General features: G+C 51.0%; 1 protein-coding gene across 4 annotated transcripts in view; it reads left to right on the top strand.

Annotated features, from left to right (window-relative positions):
- Positions 1–19,100, top strand: part of LOC126237526 (caskin-2) — a 445,207-nt gene that overhangs the window by 107,647 nt on the left and 318,460 nt on the right. The window contains exon 2 of one of the 4 annotated variants that reach the window (XM_049947703.1): positions 12,674–12,761. The exons of the other annotated variants lie outside the window; for them this stretch is intronic. Within the exon in view, the coding sequence (XP_049803660.1) occupies position 12,761 (1 nt within the window). The 5' untranslated portion in view covers positions 12,674–12,760. The remainder of the gene's footprint in view (positions 1–12,673; positions 12,762–19,100) is intronic. 4 annotated transcript variants of the gene reach the window in all.

Raw genomic sequence — 19,100 nt, 5'->3', positions numbered from 1 at the left:
TCATAAAATCTGTTGAAGGTGAAATAGGAAAACACGAGTAACGAAATATATGAAAGAGGACATCGTAAGAAAAATTAAAAATTGCCGTATCTTCGCCTAGCTTCGTCTTTCCTTCCTGTAGGTGTAAGATATACGCACCGGGCGTTTCGGTGGGTCCCGCCCTGTACCTCAGTGTCGGTCAGTCATTGGCCAGCGCTAGCGTCTGCCGCTTCCAGATGGGAACGCCAATTAGGCGAGCCGGCGCGACAACGCGGGAAACGCTGACCGCTGCCGTTGCTGCGCGCCGCGCCGCGCCGCGCCGCGCTCTAGTGGGGACGGGCCTTAACGGAGCGAACCGCTGGCGGCGCGGTGAGGGAATCCGGCTCGCTACTCGTGTTATTACCTGGCCAACGGCGTCACGTCGCGTCCGCTGAGCCTCACGTCAACAGTCGCGGTGGCTGTTGAGGTGTATACCAGCTTCCGGTTCGAGGAGGAGGAGCGCAGTTAGAGGACGAGTTAGTGTTCTCATATCCGGACTTGGGTAGCAGAACTGGACGAGCCGGTTGGCAGACGACTGACAGCAGCGCTCGGAGTAGCTGGAGAGGCTGGAGCTAGGCCGCTCTGTCCCCCCCCCCCCTCGCCCCCCCTACCTCCGCCCATGTGTGTGGCGTGCCCTTTGTCCTGTCGCAGGTACCGAGCCGCGCCGCCGCCGGAGCAGCCGCCCGCAACACTCTTCCCTCCTACGCTTACTTCTGCATCACCCCTCCCCTTCCCTCCATCCTTTCCTCCCCCCCCCCTCACCCCCTCCCGCCCTTTCTTGTTCCTTCGCGAATGCTCTTGGTGAGAACGATTTCTGATATTCTCCGTTTTGAGCTGAAATTTCTTTCATTCTACCGTTGCACTAATTTCGCGACACTTACGTTCAGGGACTCTTCGTGCAACATGCGCACACGTAAACCTCTCATGACGGCGGACGAGCGTCTGCCACGGCAGTTTCTCGACAAATCCCGTACGGTCTCGCGTGGATTAAACGACCCGGTGGAAAACGCGCCGCCCTTCGTCGGACTCTTGTCTCTCTCTCTCTCTCTCTCTCTCTCTCTCTCTCCAATTAATCTTACCTGGTAACTGTCCCAAGTTGATGAGCAGTACTTAATAATTTGCCCAACAAGCGTTTTTAAGCGACTTCTTTCGTGAATTATTTTACATTTCCTTAAGATTTTACCATACAATCTCAGCCCAGTATAAACTTCTCCTAAAAGTACTTCTGTGCGCTCATTACAGTTCAGGTCTCTGCATCCGGTCACTCCGAGGTATTTTTCACACCGTTTTAATTTCGCGATTGATCTGCAAAAAGCCTCACCAGATTTTCACTTCTTCCAAACTTAACAGAAGCTCTCCAGCAAACCTTGCAAAACTAGCACTCCTGGAAGGTAGGAGACGACGTACTGGCAGGAGTAAAGCCGTGAGGACGGGTCGTGAGTCGTGCTCGGGTAGCTCAGCTGGTAGAGCACTTGCCCGCGAAAGGCAAAGGACCCGAGTTCGAGTCTCGGTCCGGTACACAGTTTTAACCTGCCAGGATGTTTCACATCAGCGCACACTCCGATGCAGAGTGAAAATCTCATTCTGACGACGATATTTTGACCTGTCATCAGAAAGATTGGATATTGGTCGACCGAGGATACAGTGGACGGTAAACTTGACAGGAGAAAGCACAGAGGAGCCGGAAGACGACGACCACGAGCATCAGCATCCACAACGCCAAACAGGTTTAGAATTTCCTAAATCTATTGAGGCGAATGCGCGGTAGGTTTCTTTAAGAAAGCTCGCGGACGATTTGTTTCTCTGTCCTGCGCGAGGTTGAGATACGCCTCTCACGACCCTCGCGTTTTCATGACAATCCTGAATCTTCCCCTTGTCTTTCACTTCCAAAATATAATAATGGTAAAGCAAAGTATTTTTAGTAGTTGGGAAGTGTGGAAATGTCGCGTGCTTCACGAAAAACACAAGAACACGAGTTATTTCGGTAACGTACAGCTTGTGTCGATGTAGTTGCTAGTGCGGGAACTAGCGAGCGCCTGCCGGTGTCATTGTATGCAATCCGCGAAGTCCGAGAGAGCGATGGGTTGCATACATTGCAGTCATTGGCGTATATGTGAGTGACAATCCAGAGAGAATGAAATGCTATTCTTGTTCATTTTTGTATCGAGTTTTATCGCGAAGTAAACGCGACCAAATTTTGTGTGCTAAACAGAGTAGGGAAAAGAGTACTAAAGTCAGTTCTCGAGGCAGAACGGCTTTCAAGAGGATCGTCGCATTTAATGAGAGGACCACCGTCACAAAACCGACTACTGAATTTAATACGAGCCTAATGCATAGGGCGCCATAAAAACAGTGTAACGGAAACTGCTTGGTCAAAATATCGTGGTGAAGTTACTGTTGGAAATCGTTCCTGCAATTTCTAACCTGACTCGTAGCCGACGGAAACATAGTGTGTGGTCCGGTAGTTCGCTTTTAAATCGTTCCCTACCGTACGACATATTGTTTATGGAGAGTACCAGAGCATATGTACTAACCTACTCTCATACAATTGTACTGCACAAACCACTTTGTAGTACATAGCATTGGGTGCTTTAGGTTTTTATCTTCCACCGCTGGCAACTCGTGATTTTAAAAATTTCCTGTTCGATCTCCAGCAACTCAGAGAATCCCGTGACCCTTCGTGCTGCCGTCCCTCGGATACATTCAGTATTCTCTGTTAGGCGTACGTGTTGTGTGTTCCACATACTTTGTCAGTATTCTAGGATGAGTCGCACGAGTGTTTTATAAACGATCTCCTGTGTAGACTGATTGCATTTGTCCCGTATCCTACGAATGAACTAAAGTCTCCCGCTTGGTTTACATGTGATGAAGCTTATGTAATCATTCCATTTCATATCCTGACGAATTATTATACGCAGGTATTGTTTAAGTTAATTGATTTAATTTGTGACCAATTGGTAGTGTATTTATGTGATACTATGTTTCCGTGTGTTGTCAAGTGCTCAATTTTACATTTTTCAACGTATATAACAAGTCGCCAATGTTTGCATCGTGTTGAAATCTTAACGATATGTGACTAAATATTTGTGTCGATCTATTTAGATATTAGTGCCTCATCTCGCAAAAGTCTCAGCTTACCGTTAATAGTGGTCGTTAATATACGACATGGACAGCTAGGGCCCCGACACCCTTCCCTGGGGCGCATCTAGAGTTACTTGTTTATCTGTAGATGACTTTCGATAACAGATCGACCGTTCTTTCCGTAGCAAGCGTCGGTATGCGACTGAGTCAATCGCTGAAACTGGAAATATTTGACAATGTGTGGAACCATTTTATGTGGATCTGTTAAAAATGGCTCTGAGCACTATGGGACTTAACTCCTGAGGTCATCAGTCGCCTAGAACTTAGAACTAATTAAACCTAACTAACCTAAGGACATCACACACATCCATGCCCGAGGCAGGATTCGAACCTGCGACCGTAGCGGACGCTCGGCTCCAGACTGTAGCGCCTAGAACCGCACGGCCACTCCGGCCGACTGGACCTGTTAACCCCCGTGGCACAAAAGGCAGTTGCTACAAGAGGACTGCGGGTCTACCGCCATCTCTGCATAAGAGTTCACGAAGTGAGGTGTATGGAAGATGTGGCTAGTTTGATGTCTGCGTACGTCTGGTTGTGATTAACCATTAATAGGCACTCGTCTGGAGATAGATTGGGTCGAAAATTAACGAAAGGTAGCGTTTCGAAGGGCAGAGGAAAAAAAGTGCAAAGGGAGGAGCCGGAGCCGAGGGCAAATTGCTTCTGCGAGAGCGTGGGCGGGTGGTGACAGCAATAGCGGATTTCTTGCTGCCTGCGGCAGGTCATGCAAGGGACTGTTTGTTAGTAGTGGGTATCACGCATCGAGACCGCGTGAGAGCGAACCAGTGCGCTGCTGTGAAGCTTCTGCTGTGCCGTGACTGAGGCGGAACGGCGGCAGCTCGCTGTCGTGCGGCGCAGTTTTTCTGTAGTCGATTCTCGAGCAGTTGTGATCGCTCGACGAGCTGCGCTGGCGATTCTTGGGAGAGCTGCAGGCAGGTCTCTCCCGCTTTGGCGAAGAATGCTGCCTCCTTTCCTTCCGTCTGGACGCCGGTCACCCCCGCGGCTTTCGGCTTCGCGGTGGGCGTCTCCGTGGCGCCCTCCTCCTGCGGCAGGCAACCTTACAATCTTGTGCTCCTCTGCGGGGATGCGGGAGCTTCCGCCGCGGTTTGGAGCCCTGCAGCTGACCGCAGGACTGCACGCAGTTGCCTCCAGCCTCCTCCCCCTCCCCTCCGCAGCCAGGTCGGCCCTCCTGCTGCCACGACGGCTGTAAGGGCCGCTGTCGCTCTCCTGCGTCCCCGCTGTTGTCCTCCGCGCTGTCTCCCTCTGCCGGCCTTCTTCTCCTCCTCCTCCTCCGCTGCCTCGGTGCGGCCGCGGCCGCGGGCGCCACGTCGCTTTCGGCCCAGCTCGGGCTCGATAAAGGCGGACGGCTGGCCGCACCGGGCACAGGTCGGCGTGAGCTCGGGGCTCCGCGCTGCTTCGCTACGTGGCCCTCGCCCTGACGGGAAAGGCTCTGTCGTCGCAGGGAAGGCCGACTCTTTCCGCGACGAGAAGGCGCCGCCAGCGCAGTCGACCGCTCGCACTGCGACGCCCGACGGCGGCGGTCTCCTGTTGCCACGCAGCCGTACAGCCGCGCTCCTCGGACTGCCGTGTCGCCTCGGCAGTCCTCGCGCGCCTCGCAGCAGTGGTCTCCCCTCGCGCCGGCAGTACGGGCGGCCAGCGCGTTGTCGATCGCCCGCGGTCGGCCACGTTCCCTGCCCCACGCACATCGTCTCGCCTGAATCCACTCCACACACCCGTAGGCCACCTCGCGCTCTTTCCAGCTCGCCATCGAGTCGAACGGCGCTGTCCACGGGCTCCCACTGCTCTCCTCTGACCTGCACTTCCCGGTCGGCAGACTCGATCAGCTGCGCGACCGTCACACCCTTCGTCGCGGCAGGGCGCGGGAGCACGAAAGTTTGCTTCCGTTGTGAAAAAGACGTCCGACAGTTTGCTTTCTGTGGCGGCCACAGCGCCGAATTTGTGTACGGGCCGTCTTCGACCTAGCACGCGTAGCGCACGGCAGCGTCGACCCGCGCGCCTCGCTGAGTTAAGTTACAGGCCGTCTGCGTTCGCGGCGGCCCGTCATTCTGGAGGGGGCAGTCGCTGGCCGCCGCGACAGACCGTGGCCTGATGTGGCCGGTGATAGCACCGTCTGCGGACTGCGGGGACGGACTACCGTACTGCCGAGCACGCTGCTCACCGGTGTCTGTCTCGCAGCAAGGCAAACGTCGATTAGCTTAGCGTTCAGTTTTTGTTCTTCCAAACTGATCCGATTATTCGGTGTAGCAAAAACGTTGCGACCCTAAATGGGTCGAATCTTACAACACGCTTTCCTATTTATAATATTAGTACGGATTATTACTACTGTCCGTTCTCTAATGCGCGTATTCTTTTCATTGAATGTAATTAAGAAGTATATTTCTTTTATAACTCAAATGTAAAAAATTTCATTTCGTTGATTCGTGGAAACGAAGTCAATATTTTCGAATAGTAACGGGAGGAGTTAGAGCGCCAAAGGAGAAGGCGCGGGGGCGGGTAGCTGGCACGTCCAGAGGCTTCAGGCAGTCAGACAGTCAGCAGCTTATCTACTGACCTTATAATTACATTGTTCTCGAAACATTCGAGTCTCATCTTTATCTCAAATAACGATGGAAGGTGAAGAAATGAATTCAAATTTATGCCACAGCGAGGGCTCGAACCCAGGTCTCCATGTCTACTTTTTTTTTCTTTTTTTTTCCTGTGGCGAGAGGTTTCCTCCTCTACTACTTGGTTTTTCTGCCCCTGGACATGGTAGGAAAAACTACAATAAAAAATCTAATTGCCACCGCCACTTGTGTCCTAACAAAAAAAAATAAATGCACCTCTTCAGGCGTTGGCGCCTATCTAGGCCTATCCCAAAACAACTAACCTATTACTATAAGGGTTGGGAAAGAAAGAATGTAGGTCGGAAGAACATAGAGAATAGCGATGAAAATTAAAATACTTGTGAATGGGCTTTGTTCTTTTACTTTTTTATTGTATTTTTTGCGTTTTCCTATATATATTTTTATATTCTTTTATTTTTTTTAATTTTTCGTTTAAATTAATCTATCTACCAGAATTCCAGGAGTCGCTAGCGCCTTCCGATTGGCAGAACATCCAAAAGCGTCTTCTCGAAAATTTAATGGAGATTCCGTTTGTAGTGCGTTCAGAAAATTATGAGGGCATAGAAAGTATCATCTTCGACGTTCCAGCTGGAAGTCGGGTCATGAAAGGCGCTCCGTAGAAAACTGGAAAAGAATTGCTTGTATCTGGGGTTGCGGACAAGTCGACAGTGTCGATCGTTAAGGTGCGTCCAATAGCTTAGTTCTGATTCCTCGTCGGGGCAAAAAGGTTGCGGACCGTATGACCGCGTGTCCAATTCACAGCGTTACTTTTTGTTGCTGGGTAATGTGAACCACATCTGGGAATAAAAGCGTCTGGAAAGTGATCTGAGCAGGTGTCTGTTGGGTAACGAAAGCCAAGGTATGCTGCGCGGGCCTCCAGGCGTCAGACGACGGACCACATGAGAATCGGTGAGCGTCCGTGTCCTCTACACCACGGTGAACACAGAGGGGTGTGCCAGCGAGCCGGATGCGGGGCAAACGAAACTGGTTGGCCTGTTTGCCACTGACGGTGATACACCAGGTGGACTGGACGCTGGTGTCCAGATAACCAGCGTGCACCGCTTTCCACACACGACGCCATATGATCTGGGGAAACTCGTGCTCGATGGGGTTGTGGGTTCGAATCATTTGTAATGTGTCGTGTACGTTTTTGTCCGGAATATACGTGGAAGGGGTAAGGAGTGCAGGATGTGACTTATTTCAAGAAAGAAGTGCCGAAAGTGATAAAAGGGGGAGGGGGGGTGGAATGTCTGATAACATGGCTGCGGCTGACATGGAGAGTGGCGCATATTCATGCAAAAGCAGTGCGCTCAGGCTCGTCGGGCAGCGACGCCAGGCTTTCAGTTGGGAGGCCAACAAAGGGGGAAAAATTTTCACGTCCCTGTTGAGCAGAGTGATGGGCCGGTAACCTCAGATCCGTGATCGCCCATGTAGCGTAGGGACCACGATGGTGACCCCATCGAGGAAGGTGCCTGGTATCGTCGTCGTGGGTGACATCACGACAGATGGACGTCCAAGTAGGTACCAAAAGATAACTGAAACAGTTGTAAAATTCGAGGGGGCGGCCGTCAGGTCCAGGGGAGTTATTGGCAGCTCCCACCTTGATAGCATCTAGGCACGTGGAATAAGCCCACTCTAGCACGCTCCCGCGGGAGGGCAAGGGAGGATTACTGAACTTTAAATAACATCCCAGTACAGACAAAGCATCCCATCGCCATCAACATAAGACGTGCGAGGGTAATCGGGACCGGGAACACTTGTGCCACATGGGAGATGCGTGAGGCTTGGTAAACATTCACGTATTGCGCACGCTGTACACTGTCGACGGATCTAAGCCGGTGGTCCACGAGGCCAGCCCTGATCGTGGAGGAGACGTCTACTGTCGGTTGCCGCTGAACGACGGAGGTCATTCATAAAATCAGTGCCCAGACAGCGGACGCTGGTGGCCACATTTAGAGGAGCGACGTATCTCTCGCGTAGACCAATGAGAAGAACCTTCGATTTGGAAATGTTAGGAGAACTGCCCAATGCCTCCCCATATGTTGCCACCCAAGTAAGGGCCACGCGAACATCGTCTTCATTGCGGAGATAGAGGAATAGATCGTCAGCATAGGCTGTACAACAGAAGCGGTGCCCGTGCAGTGTGAGGCCAAGCAGGCGTTGGCGAAGCCCCTGGACTAGGGGCTCTAATGCCAAAGCATACAGTATCGTGGAAAGTGGCCAACCTTATCGGACAGAGCGCTCGATCGCTAGAGGTGCGGTAAGGTCTTTACTATCATTACAGAGTATTCTTGCAGTCGCGACGCTCAAGAGTCGTATTACCACTGTTACTGTACGAGCCGGAAAGCCAATGTGTTGGAGGACCGATTTCAGAAAGGTACCGTTGACACGGTCGAATGCCTGACTGAAATCAAGCGATGCTAATGCGCCAGGTAAATGTTGCGACGGCGCGATCGCGATCATGTCTCTGTAACGGCAAAGGGCCGTATGGATGTTGTCGTCACCGGCCAGCGAAGCCTGATCGAGGGAGGTGACGTATCTCGCTGCCTTCTCGAGTCGTGAGGCCAACAAAGGGGGAAAAATTTTCACGTCACTGTTGAGCAGAGTGATGGGCCGGTAACCTCAGATCCGTGATCGCCCATGTAGCGTAGGGACCACGATGGTGACCCCATCGAGGAAGGTGCCTGGGATCGTCGTCGTGGGTGACATCACGACAGATGGACGTCCAAGTAGGTACCAAAAGATAACTAAAACAGTTGTAAAATTCGAGGGGGCGGCCGTCAGGTCCAGGGGAGTTATTGGCAGCTCCCACCTTGATAGCATCTAGGACTTCATCGGAGGTCACTTGTTCCTGAAGTTCTTGAGCTACATCCTCTGGCCTGGTGTTGACAGCCAGTGGTGCTACCCCCGCAATTAAGGTGAGGGGATGTGGGACGTCAGCGTAGGGCCGGCGGAAATGAGAATAGAAAGCGGGACCAATGGCGCATTGCATAGTCTATCGTCGTCCTTCCGCATCGGTGAGGTCGTGGATGAGAGCTCGATGACGACGTCGGCGTTCTCGGAAGAGGTGGTACACCGATGGCGTTGGTAACAGGTGCAGGATCTGACAAAGGCCCCTTCCAAGCGTCGTCGCGCCAGTGAAGTGATCTGCGTTTTAGCACGGTGCACTATCGTTTGACGGATAGGAGAGAATGCCATCGAAGTGCAGTCACGAAGCACCGCGTAATAAAAGTCCACGGTGCTCGCTTGCCAAACTTTGAAGTCCTTGCGATATCCCATCAGTGCCAGGCGTAGAGACGGTTTCGCGCAGGATAGCCACCAGGATAAGGTGGATGTGTATGGGGGGCGACGTCGACGACAGATGGCCCACGTATCCTCAGTCGGGGACGGTCAGCTGGGAAACGTTTAATTTCCACGGGCCATGGCTGTGCCACACCTGTTGGCGGGCGAGGACGACATAGCAGTGTAGGCGTCGTGGTCAGAGAAAGCCAGAGGCCATACTTCGGCAGCAAGGGAAGGTGTGAAGTATATACAGTCTAGGCGACTGGACTAATGCGCCGTAGAGTATGTAAAACCTGCACGGGTGCCATGAACCTTTGTCAATGAGTCAAGAAGCTGAAGTCTGTCGACGATGACAGAGAGGGCTGCACATTGTGGGTGATGTGGAAGTTGGTCATCAGGCCCTTGTGTGGAGTTGAAATCGCCACCGAGGACCATTTCACCCAGAGCACCCTCAGAAAGCGGCGTTACCTCGTCAGCAAAGAAGGTGTGTCCGTCACGACGACGACTGGAGCCGGACAGCGTTACAGCCATACATCTAGCATTAGGAAGGTACACTGCATCTTCATCAGAAGAAGTCCAGGACGCAGGAGGATGGCGACTCCACTACCGTTGACAGAAGCATGGGAGATGTGTGCCGTGGGGGAGTAGAAATCAGCGACGATCGCTTCTTGGAGGAGGGCAGTGTCGACACCAGCAGCATAAATGGGCTCTCGGAACATTGCCAGTTTGTGATAAACCCGAATGGTGGACAGATTCATCGTCGCGATACAGTAGTGTTGTGGGCGAGCTCCCACCATTGGCACAGATGTTGCGGCACAGATGTTCGGGCACAGATGTTCGGCAGAGATGTCCGGCCGGCGTGTAACATCCGACGCAGTCACTGTAGCCGGTCACTGAGTGCAAGGTGGTCAGGCACCTCCAAGGGGCACTGCTCGACGGGAGGGCCACCATCGCGATCTGCCCCACCGTCGACATCATCAGCCCAGGAGACTCGAACAGGAGGCAACCTACTGTCGCACTCATCGAGGGCGAGTTGTGGTCACTCTGCTGAAGCGGGCTCCAGGGTCTCTCCCTCCACGGAATCCATCGTTGTCAGGTGGGACCGTTCCATCATGGCCGGCCGCGGTGGTCTCGCGGTTCTAGGCGCGCAGTCCGGAACCGCGCGACTGCTACGGTCGCAGGTTCGAATGCTGCCTCGGGCATGGACGTGTGTGATGTCCTTAGGTTAGTTAGGTTTAAGTAGTTCTAAGTTCTAGGGGACTGATGACCACAGCTGTTAAGTCCCATAGTGCTCAGAGCCATTTGAACGTTCCATCAGGAGCGGCCAGTCCTGTCGGCAGGGTGCTCGAAGGGAGATCACTGTCTCGTATCTGCTCCACTGCCTGTGATGCCACACGAAGAAGTGTGTCGTCGGATGGCGTCTCGAGTTCTTCCGCTTTCGGGGCGACCGCTGCTTTCGGAAGTGCTGTTCTGTATCAGAATGTAGACGCTGTCCATCGCTTGGAGAGGTTGTGGTCTCGTAGCTGTCGGAGCAGATGGTGCCGGTGAGGGCGTGGCAGCACCGTCATTTCTAATGGGGAGTGCCGGGGGGGGATAACAGGCATCGGGGCTGCGTACGGCTGTGGCGCAGCTGTCTGGTAAAGAAGTGACCGTCGCTTTGTGAGCTGAGTCACTGGTCGGGACCTGGAGCAAACGTCGGCGGAGACAGTTTGACTCAAGATGGCCCCGTTGTCCGCAACCGGCAACCGGCACACGTACATGTTTGGAGAGTTCGATTTTGATTTGGCGGACACCATTCGACACGTGGTATGTCGTGAACGTCTGCCATTTTTCTGCGATGTGCGCCAAAACATTGGCGTAGGTTCGGAAGGCTTCGAGGACTGCGTCTTGTGGCACTTCGAAAGGGAGCTCAAAGACCCGAATTGTTAGAAGACCGAAACCAGCGTGATCTACCGTTAGCTCTCCAATATACCCGTCAGAATTCTTGAACTTGAGTCCGTGTGCGTGTTGTCGAACTACCTTAGCACATGCTTCCTCCGTCGTCATTTTAATATAGACGATACTGCCAGTGATAGAGAAGTGAATACCTGTCACTTCCTGGGGGTCTAGACATAGCTCTTCGCGAATGAATTGTTCAATGTCATAAACGCGTGGCCGTGCACGTTCGGCTCGGAATGTTACTTTAAGTGTCGCTCGGTGGTGACAGTGCGCCAGGAGGTGCAGGAGTGTTGGACGCAACACAACACGAAGAAGCGCGGCGTGCAAGTTGGACAAGCGCGGTGCGCTGTCGGGCGCGCGGGGACGGTCCGCACGCGAGCACGGCCGGCCGGGCAGGACTGCGGCCCGCCGACACCAGCACAGCACCAGCGCTGCAGCTAACGCCGCTGCACGGACTACCCAACTCCGGTGCCTTCAGCGGTCGTGTAACAGCTCTCATTTCCTGTCTAGTAGGGCAGGAGACCTGGGTTCGAGTCCCAGCTGTCGCACACATTTCAGTGCGTTTCTTCAATTTCCATCAACATCGCAGTCAGTAGCTCGCCGCCGAAGTGTGAACATCTTGGAGTGGGAAACGAAGCAAAATTACTTCCACATTGTCGTAAAACTGCAAGTGGTTTCAGCGTATCACGACACGGCATAATGTGGAGTGCTCTGAAATGCCCGACATTGACGAGAAGAAATTTAACAGAGCAATTCGTAGCAAAAGCCACAGCTGCACAATACTCATCACCGCAAGCGTACCGTCTCTCAGACATCTCCAAAGGACTCAGACTTGTGTCGCTGCATGGACTGCTCGTTTCATTGCAGTGTGTCGGTATACTTGTAAAATTCGATGTTGATATGTGACGAGAACAGCACTGAACTAACTCACGTAAACTGTATCGCGGTTGTGTCACCTGATCCGTCGATATTTATCCGAGTTAATATTAATAATTATAGTGTTTATAGACACGCGTGAAATTATTAAATGTGATGTCGTTTGTAAACTGCTCAACGTGATCAAAAAATCAAATTGGTGCAGAAAATAGTTGCTTTAAATTTTCGTACTAGCCCGAAATTACTTTTGTGTAAATTAGTGCTACAAAATTTAGCGTATGCCGTATGCATTTCTGTGTCTGAAAACTGCTGTTAAAAGGGTTGTTGTATGATACCGCAATTCTAAGGTCCCCGTATGCTAGTAATTGTTTTGATGAATGCCTGATTAATTTTCATTGCAACAGTCTTTTTTGTACATTAAGCTGCTCCGTTAGTACATGTTACAGTGTGGGAAGTTCCATTATAAGCAGTAGGGAGCTCGATGTACAAGTAGTGTGTCACTGATTTTGCTGATATGACCTACTTACGGAGTTTACGTTTCTCTCTCCCTCTCTCTCTCTCTCTCTCTCTCTCTCTCTCTCTCTCTCTCTCTCTCTCTCTCTCTCTCTCCCCCTCTTTTATTTTTATTCTTTTTGTGTAGAATCCTATGTTTGAAAACGAAGTTACGGTCAGATTTCTGTAATCCTTGACAGAAAGAACCCTGTAAAAAGTTGCGACATTTTGGCAATTTACGATTGATGAAAGGGCTGTGAAAGTGGCCGGCTGCCTAGAGTAAGCTTGGTTTTCTGTTGTTGCAGGTGAGTGGGAGCTGGCTGGCGCTGTGCTTCAGCTGCCGTGCGTCTCGTGTCTGGCCGCCGGCTGCGGTGGAACTCGTTCCTGATACTAGTAAGGAAGCTAATCTTTGCAGTTCGGCACAAAAATCTATAACTGTGTCGTTACTTTAAGTCGGCCCTGTATGTCCTGCAAGAGTCTAGCTGGAATAAATCTAGAGAAACATTTTGTGAAGAATATATGCAGCGGTGATGTGTCAGTAGGCTTAAACTCCTATATCTATGATGTTTTTCAAAGCAAAGCAAGACTGTTTGCAATTATCGCATCTTGTAGTAGTTCCTCAGTCTTCCTTTCACCTCCATATGCTGTTGACTCGTAAGAGCAAAGCGAAAAGGCACTCTGTCACATCGACCGTTACAGCTGACCTGCATATGATGTAACATTTCTCCGTTTAGACGGCCAGAGAAATATAGGTGGCTGCCACATCTCGGTGAAGCCAGTACACATTCTCAGAAGGAGAACAGAAAGGATACGTAAATATTTGTTTGAAATACAAGTAAATGGCTAAAAACTGAATCGTCTATGCGAACTGCATATAAGGTGGCACCAACTGACGGCGGCTACTGTAAATCGTCACCGAATGCATCCTCTCTATTGTACCAAATAACTCATTAAAGATTCTGTTTCTTCGTGGCAAAAGCGGTGCATAGAAAACAGACAAAAAGAGAAAAACAGATTCAATATATTAAATTAGTACATGCAAAGGAAATTTAGTCACAATGTGACACAATTTCAGGCATACAATAACACTTATAAATAAAGAGACTAAAACTCTGAATATAATCGGACCAAAAATTAGCGACCTCGCAGGGCATTGTCCCTGCCCCACAATACGCCCTCCAGCCCCGTGCAGGAAGCTGGCAACTCAGGGCAGCTGGTTCGGCTCCACATTTTCATTGTTGAGGTCATCAGGCCCCTAGAACTTAGAACTACTTAAGCCTAACCAACCTAAGGACATCACACACATTATTCTTTGTTCTAAACCATCACCCCTCCCTCCTCCCCCCCCCCCCCCCCCACACACACACACTTCTTAGTCTGTGGGCGGACTTTCACGTTTTTCATTGCAGGTTTTCCCCTGGGGGCATGGCCTCCGATGGTGGGCTGCATGGTGCGATATCTGCGTCTTCGGTTGTCCACGTGCCATTGACGGTGATGTACTGTTATTGGCGAAAGTTTCTAGAAAGCTCTTCACGGATTCCAGCCTACTTACCGGAGGTTGGCGTCAACGTAAAGGGTGAGCAGCGTTTGGTTGCACTTTGTGCTCGCGGCAACTTCCCACCTTACATCTGGTGGGGCTATCACCCCCAACCCCCCCGTGCTGCAGAGTTTGTAAGTAGGCGCTGCCCTCAGGCGACGTGTCTCGCTGAGGTCGACATCCGCGTGCCTGGCATGTACAGAACTGCACCAAACAGGCCAGGCGTGTTCAGCGGCAGAGTGCGGTCGCCACCCGCCACTTGTCAGCTTTCTGATGATCTTACTGCGGTCGGATACTTTTTGTTTTGTATTTAGGCAGAGACCCCCGATACTTTGGATTATGACACTGCTCCAGCTCCGTGCCATCCCATACGACTTTAAATTTTCTGTTGGCGTCTCTGTTTGGTAGATGAACAGCGTATACTTAAGTTTTGCTCGCGTTCGGTCTCAGGTAGTTGCTTTGGCTGTATGGCGCGACAGTGTCAAGTCCATTTCTTAATGTCTCTCTACTGTTTCGAAGTATTTGGCTTGAGATATTAGTGCCAGATCGTCAGCACAGATGAAGTTTTTTGTGTTCAGAGGTGGCTGATCGTTCCTATAGGTGCTTGGGGCAGGCCACTTTTTTGTATTCTCCATCTGCTTTTCTTGCTGTCTAGTTCGACGTAAAATCTACAGTTCTGTATGAGACTTCCTGTGAAGGTGGTAAAGCCATAATGTCTCGTTAATTGTTATAGTTTGTGCAGCGCGGTGTTGTGCTGCACGGTATGAAAAGCTGTGGAGAGATCCACGAATACTGCTCCTGTAACGAAAACCCGCTCAAATCCATCCTCAGTGTTCTGCGGCAGACTGAGGATTTGTGCTGTCTGTATCCATCTTTCTGTGGGATCAGTTGTGGCTTCGTGACAGAAGTGATTAAGCAACATTATTTCGATGATTTTGTAAAGACGGCACAAAAGAGATACAGGGTGAAAGTTGTTGGCATCGCAAGCTGGCTTGCCGAGTTTCAGTACGGTGATGATCCTTGTCCTTCACCAGATTTTGTGAATTTGCCATCCTGTTAGGCGCTTGTTACGTAGTTGCACTACCCAACGCATTGTGGTAGACCTAAAACGCTTCATCTGCTGCACCAGTAAATCGTCAAGTCCTGGCGCCTTCCCGGATTTACACTTTTTAATAGGAGCTTTCAGTCCTTCCAAAGTAAACTTGGCCAACAGCACTTTCGTTTCTGGATATTGCTGGGTTACCACTATTTGTTTCTTTCTTCCTTCAGTTTTCTCATTCAGCAGCACCTGGTGGGCGACTTCGTTTGGGATAACGTTGAGTCTTAGTTTGGTTGTGGTAGAGTCATTATTGAGTCGTTTGAGCAGCTGCTAAGCTTTTCTGCTACTCTTAAGAAACATCAATACTCTACTGTTTCAATCCGTCGATTTTGTGCGGCTTTCGCCAATTCCTGGGGCAGTGTCTGTCGTTATTTTCTTGTGTCCATATTGAACGGATGGTCATCAGTGTAAGTTATTCTTGCAGTTCTGACGTTAATTCTTAATTTATATGCGGAATACGTGTTGTACGGCAGCCTCTGCGAATCGAAGCGTGAGATTACCTCCTCACAGGATCTACAAAACGATAGTAGGAGTCTGGCACGAGTTTGACGGTCAGTATTGCCTCATCCAGAGTTTCCGTAAAACTGCTGCATTTGGCCTTCTTAAAGTTAAACCGCCTACGGGACGGGATCACTTGTGTTTTGACGACTGCAAACACCTGACGAAAGGCTGGTCTGTGCCGGGTACCAGGAACAGTCTTCACACAATGGTGCGAAACGGTGTCGCTGACAAAAAGCAGGTCGGGGTTGCATCCCCTTTTCCAGCGGCTGCTGTTAAATGAAGGTGATAACTTGCAGTCGTGCAAGAGAGTTAATCTTCCGCAGTCAGCCCAGTTCACTTCCTCGTCATCATCCCCGTAACCCAGGCGCTACTGTGGCTGTCGAAGTCGCCCACTGGGGGCTGAAGTTAAATATTTGACCATGAGGCTCGTACAACTGCTCAGCTCAGTTATTAAAATTTCAATATTTTTCTCAGCTGTTGGAGAAACAGAGCACTGCTAGACTGGCTGGGCCTCACGTAAATGGCGCTACCGTGCTGCCTGTGCGGTGGCTCAGTGGCAATCTGCATGCCTGCTATTTTTGGTCTCGGGTCGAATAATACCTGTGTGCGTTTCTTGCATGCACAAAACATCACAATTAATATGTTGCACGTAGTTTGTAGAAGTTATTCTTACCTGGCTTATGAGCCTTGAGTGTTTATGGTCATTATCGTCAAATTTGGTCTTCAGAAAGACCTTCTGTATTGGAAAGAACGGTTGAGGGAAATTTCAACCATTGCCCAGGGGACGGCGGAGTGTGTGTAAAGTGCTCATCCCGTGTCCCCCTCACTGAAGACAAGACTTTTGTCTGACCTTACCTGTCACAGTGAGAACTGCCCATACCTATCACTGTACCAACAGAGCGGAGAGTGACAGCCGCGCACTCTCGCGGCTAGGCGGCTGCCGCGGGCGCTGGCCGCGAGTCACGACGCCGCCGGCTGTGGTCGCTTAACGGGCGGTGCTGTTCTCGTGGATCGCTTTTGCGGTATTCCGTACGAGGGGCCGATATACGGAACTTCATTTGCACGTGATGGAGTCATCGAATACTGCGGTTTTCTCGAGTTAATCCCTACTGCGACGTATCAGAGTATTCGATTAAGCACACGGTGACAGATTTTATTCGTAATTTGTACACGCCAAAGGTGTTTTAGCGTTAAAATAAATGTCACACGTTTTCTTCATTTTGTTGCATTCGACTATAGATTATAAGTAGACGGCTTAGCCGCAGCCAGAAGGTGGCCTCGACACGAGAGGGCAGCACGTCGCCGCCTGCAGCTGGAGGCGGTGCGGCGCGGCGCGGCGCGCCTCCAGGGAACGGGACGCGGCGGCTCGACGCCACGCAATATCATCTCGACGGTGTAATGTAAATGCCGTGTGACTAGGGCCTCCCGTCGGGTAGACCGTTCGCCGGCTGCAAGATTTGACGCCACTTCGGCGACTTGCGCGTCAATGGGGATGAAATGATGATGATTAGGACGACACCCAGTCCCTGAGCGGAGAAAATCTCCGACCCTGCCGGGAATCGAACCCGGGCCCTGAGGATTGACATTCTGTCGCGCCGACCACTCAGCTACCGGGGGCGGACATGTCGACGTTGATGACGTACAGCAAAAGCAGCTGACATTTGTAGTAGGAACGACTGTGTCACCTGCTTAAAGTTTGAAACAGTGACAAGGCCAACCGAATTGAGTAGTGACTGCTCGCACATGTAACCTGGCAACTCACCTGTGCTGGATCGAGATCTGCACAGATTTAAGTCGGAGGAAGACTGCAATTTACGTTGCTTTTTAACTGTCGTGCAACTGGAGGAAAAGTGTTATACTGGCTTTATTATTTCAAAAATTAAAACTTACAGCTACTGAGGTATCAGAGGCGCAGTCGTAAACGTTTCCAGATCGCTGTGGGAGCAGCTAAGCATCCAGTAAGGATGGACACCCTGCGCTCCTCGCCTGCAACGTGCGGACTCGATGCCGACAAAGACGAGCGCCGCAGCACGCCACCTGCAGCTGTCAGCAGTACAGCGACAACAGCCTGGTGTGGCGCAGTGCTGCGGCCCGAATCGGACGCCACTTGCCCGACTGACCTACCCCAGTTATCCAGCTGGGCAAAGGATACCTACACTTCAAAGTGGATCCGAATCCCTTTTCTGGCGAACCTCCACATCGTGGAGAGGTAGATACTACGTTAACAGGCAGACGAAAAAACCTGTGGTTCGGCCGGCATTGGGTCCCGCGACCTATCTGGTTGTAGGTTCGCGCCCTACCGTCCTGAATACGTACTAGTTTCGACTCATTACGTGCCTCGAAAGTCAGAAAACCGTGAAATTTGTGCGAGATTTCTGGAAAAGCATCACAAGGGAGGGTACTTGTGCAGCTGACACCATTGTCGTTGCTTTCACGCTCTAATGAATGTTCTGCGTCAAATGCCATCGCGGCATTTTTATTAACTGACTACAGTTTCCTGTGACTGATCTGTGATACGGAAAATTGTGCGTGCGTTAGGGTCCTGTTACACCGCTCTTTGACGAATCTTCCGTAAAAGATGGAATTACCCTCGAACTTTTATGAAATGTGCGACACAAGCAATCCGTCATGTGATAAAAGCACACCGCCAAGAATTTTCTGTCACGTGGCACTATGAAAGACGATTGGCCGTATCTAGTGCAATGCGAGTGTTAGCAACGGTAAGTCAGCGTGTGCTGCCCGCAGAGCACATGTCTTAGGCGGGTTGCCTCCTCGCACAGGGGCTCGTGTGTTGGCGTGCATCGCCTTTCCTTAGATGAGCACGTCTCTTTTACAAAAATGTTGCGCTCTACGGTAGAGTGTGACGTTTAGAGCACTTCGTAGCAGCAGAAAGTAAGAGACATTAAAGGGGGATACTGTCACTTGAATCCACGCCATCTCAGGTGTTCTCTTTTCGCTTCTAGAGTGAGACCACGCTCTCCGGTCGTCTGCATTCCTCTTGCGGCATGCATATTTTAATCTAATACGCAGTTACATACGCGAATTACACTGACATAACGACGGCTGGTGTGGTAGAAGTACCTGTTAGTGAGCAACAGCGGAACGAGTAAAGCCGAAGGGAATATTTTAAACGCGTGGTTCAAGATGAGAACAGGAATATGCAGGAGGCCTCCGTGGGAGGAGAGCGGTAGTCATTTTGGATGAAATCTGACTTTGGACTTCCCGCTACCCCCGTCAGCCCTTTCCCTCCCCTCTCGTCCCTCGCCTCTCACCCCTCCGTATCCCCTCCCTCCCTTAGTAAAGCCCTCTCCCTTCCTTGCGCCTTTTTTAGCCCTTCTCCCCGTTTCTATTTACTTTTTTGTGAGTAGGCCAAGCAGACAGCTTGTAAGTGAAGTGCCTTGTCACAGCATTTAGCTGTCCCAGTCATAGCTGAATATGGACTGCCATATCAACTCCTCCAATCACATTTCTCATCTTTCCCCACGCCACACACTTTGACCCGCGGTCCACGGTTTTTACTGAAATAATTTTAGTTAAATAGTACAATTAGAGGGCTTCCTACGGAAGTCTACATGACGTCGGACATATTTATATC

The sequence above is a fragment of the Schistocerca nitens genome, chromosome 2 (genome assembly GCF_023898315.1).
Source record: "Schistocerca nitens isolate TAMUIC-IGC-003100 chromosome 2, iqSchNite1.1, whole genome shotgun sequence".
NCBI classification, from domain to species: Eukaryota; Metazoa; Arthropoda; class Insecta; order Orthoptera; family Acrididae; genus Schistocerca; species Schistocerca nitens.
This window is presented reverse-complemented; position numbering and strand designations above follow the sequence as displayed.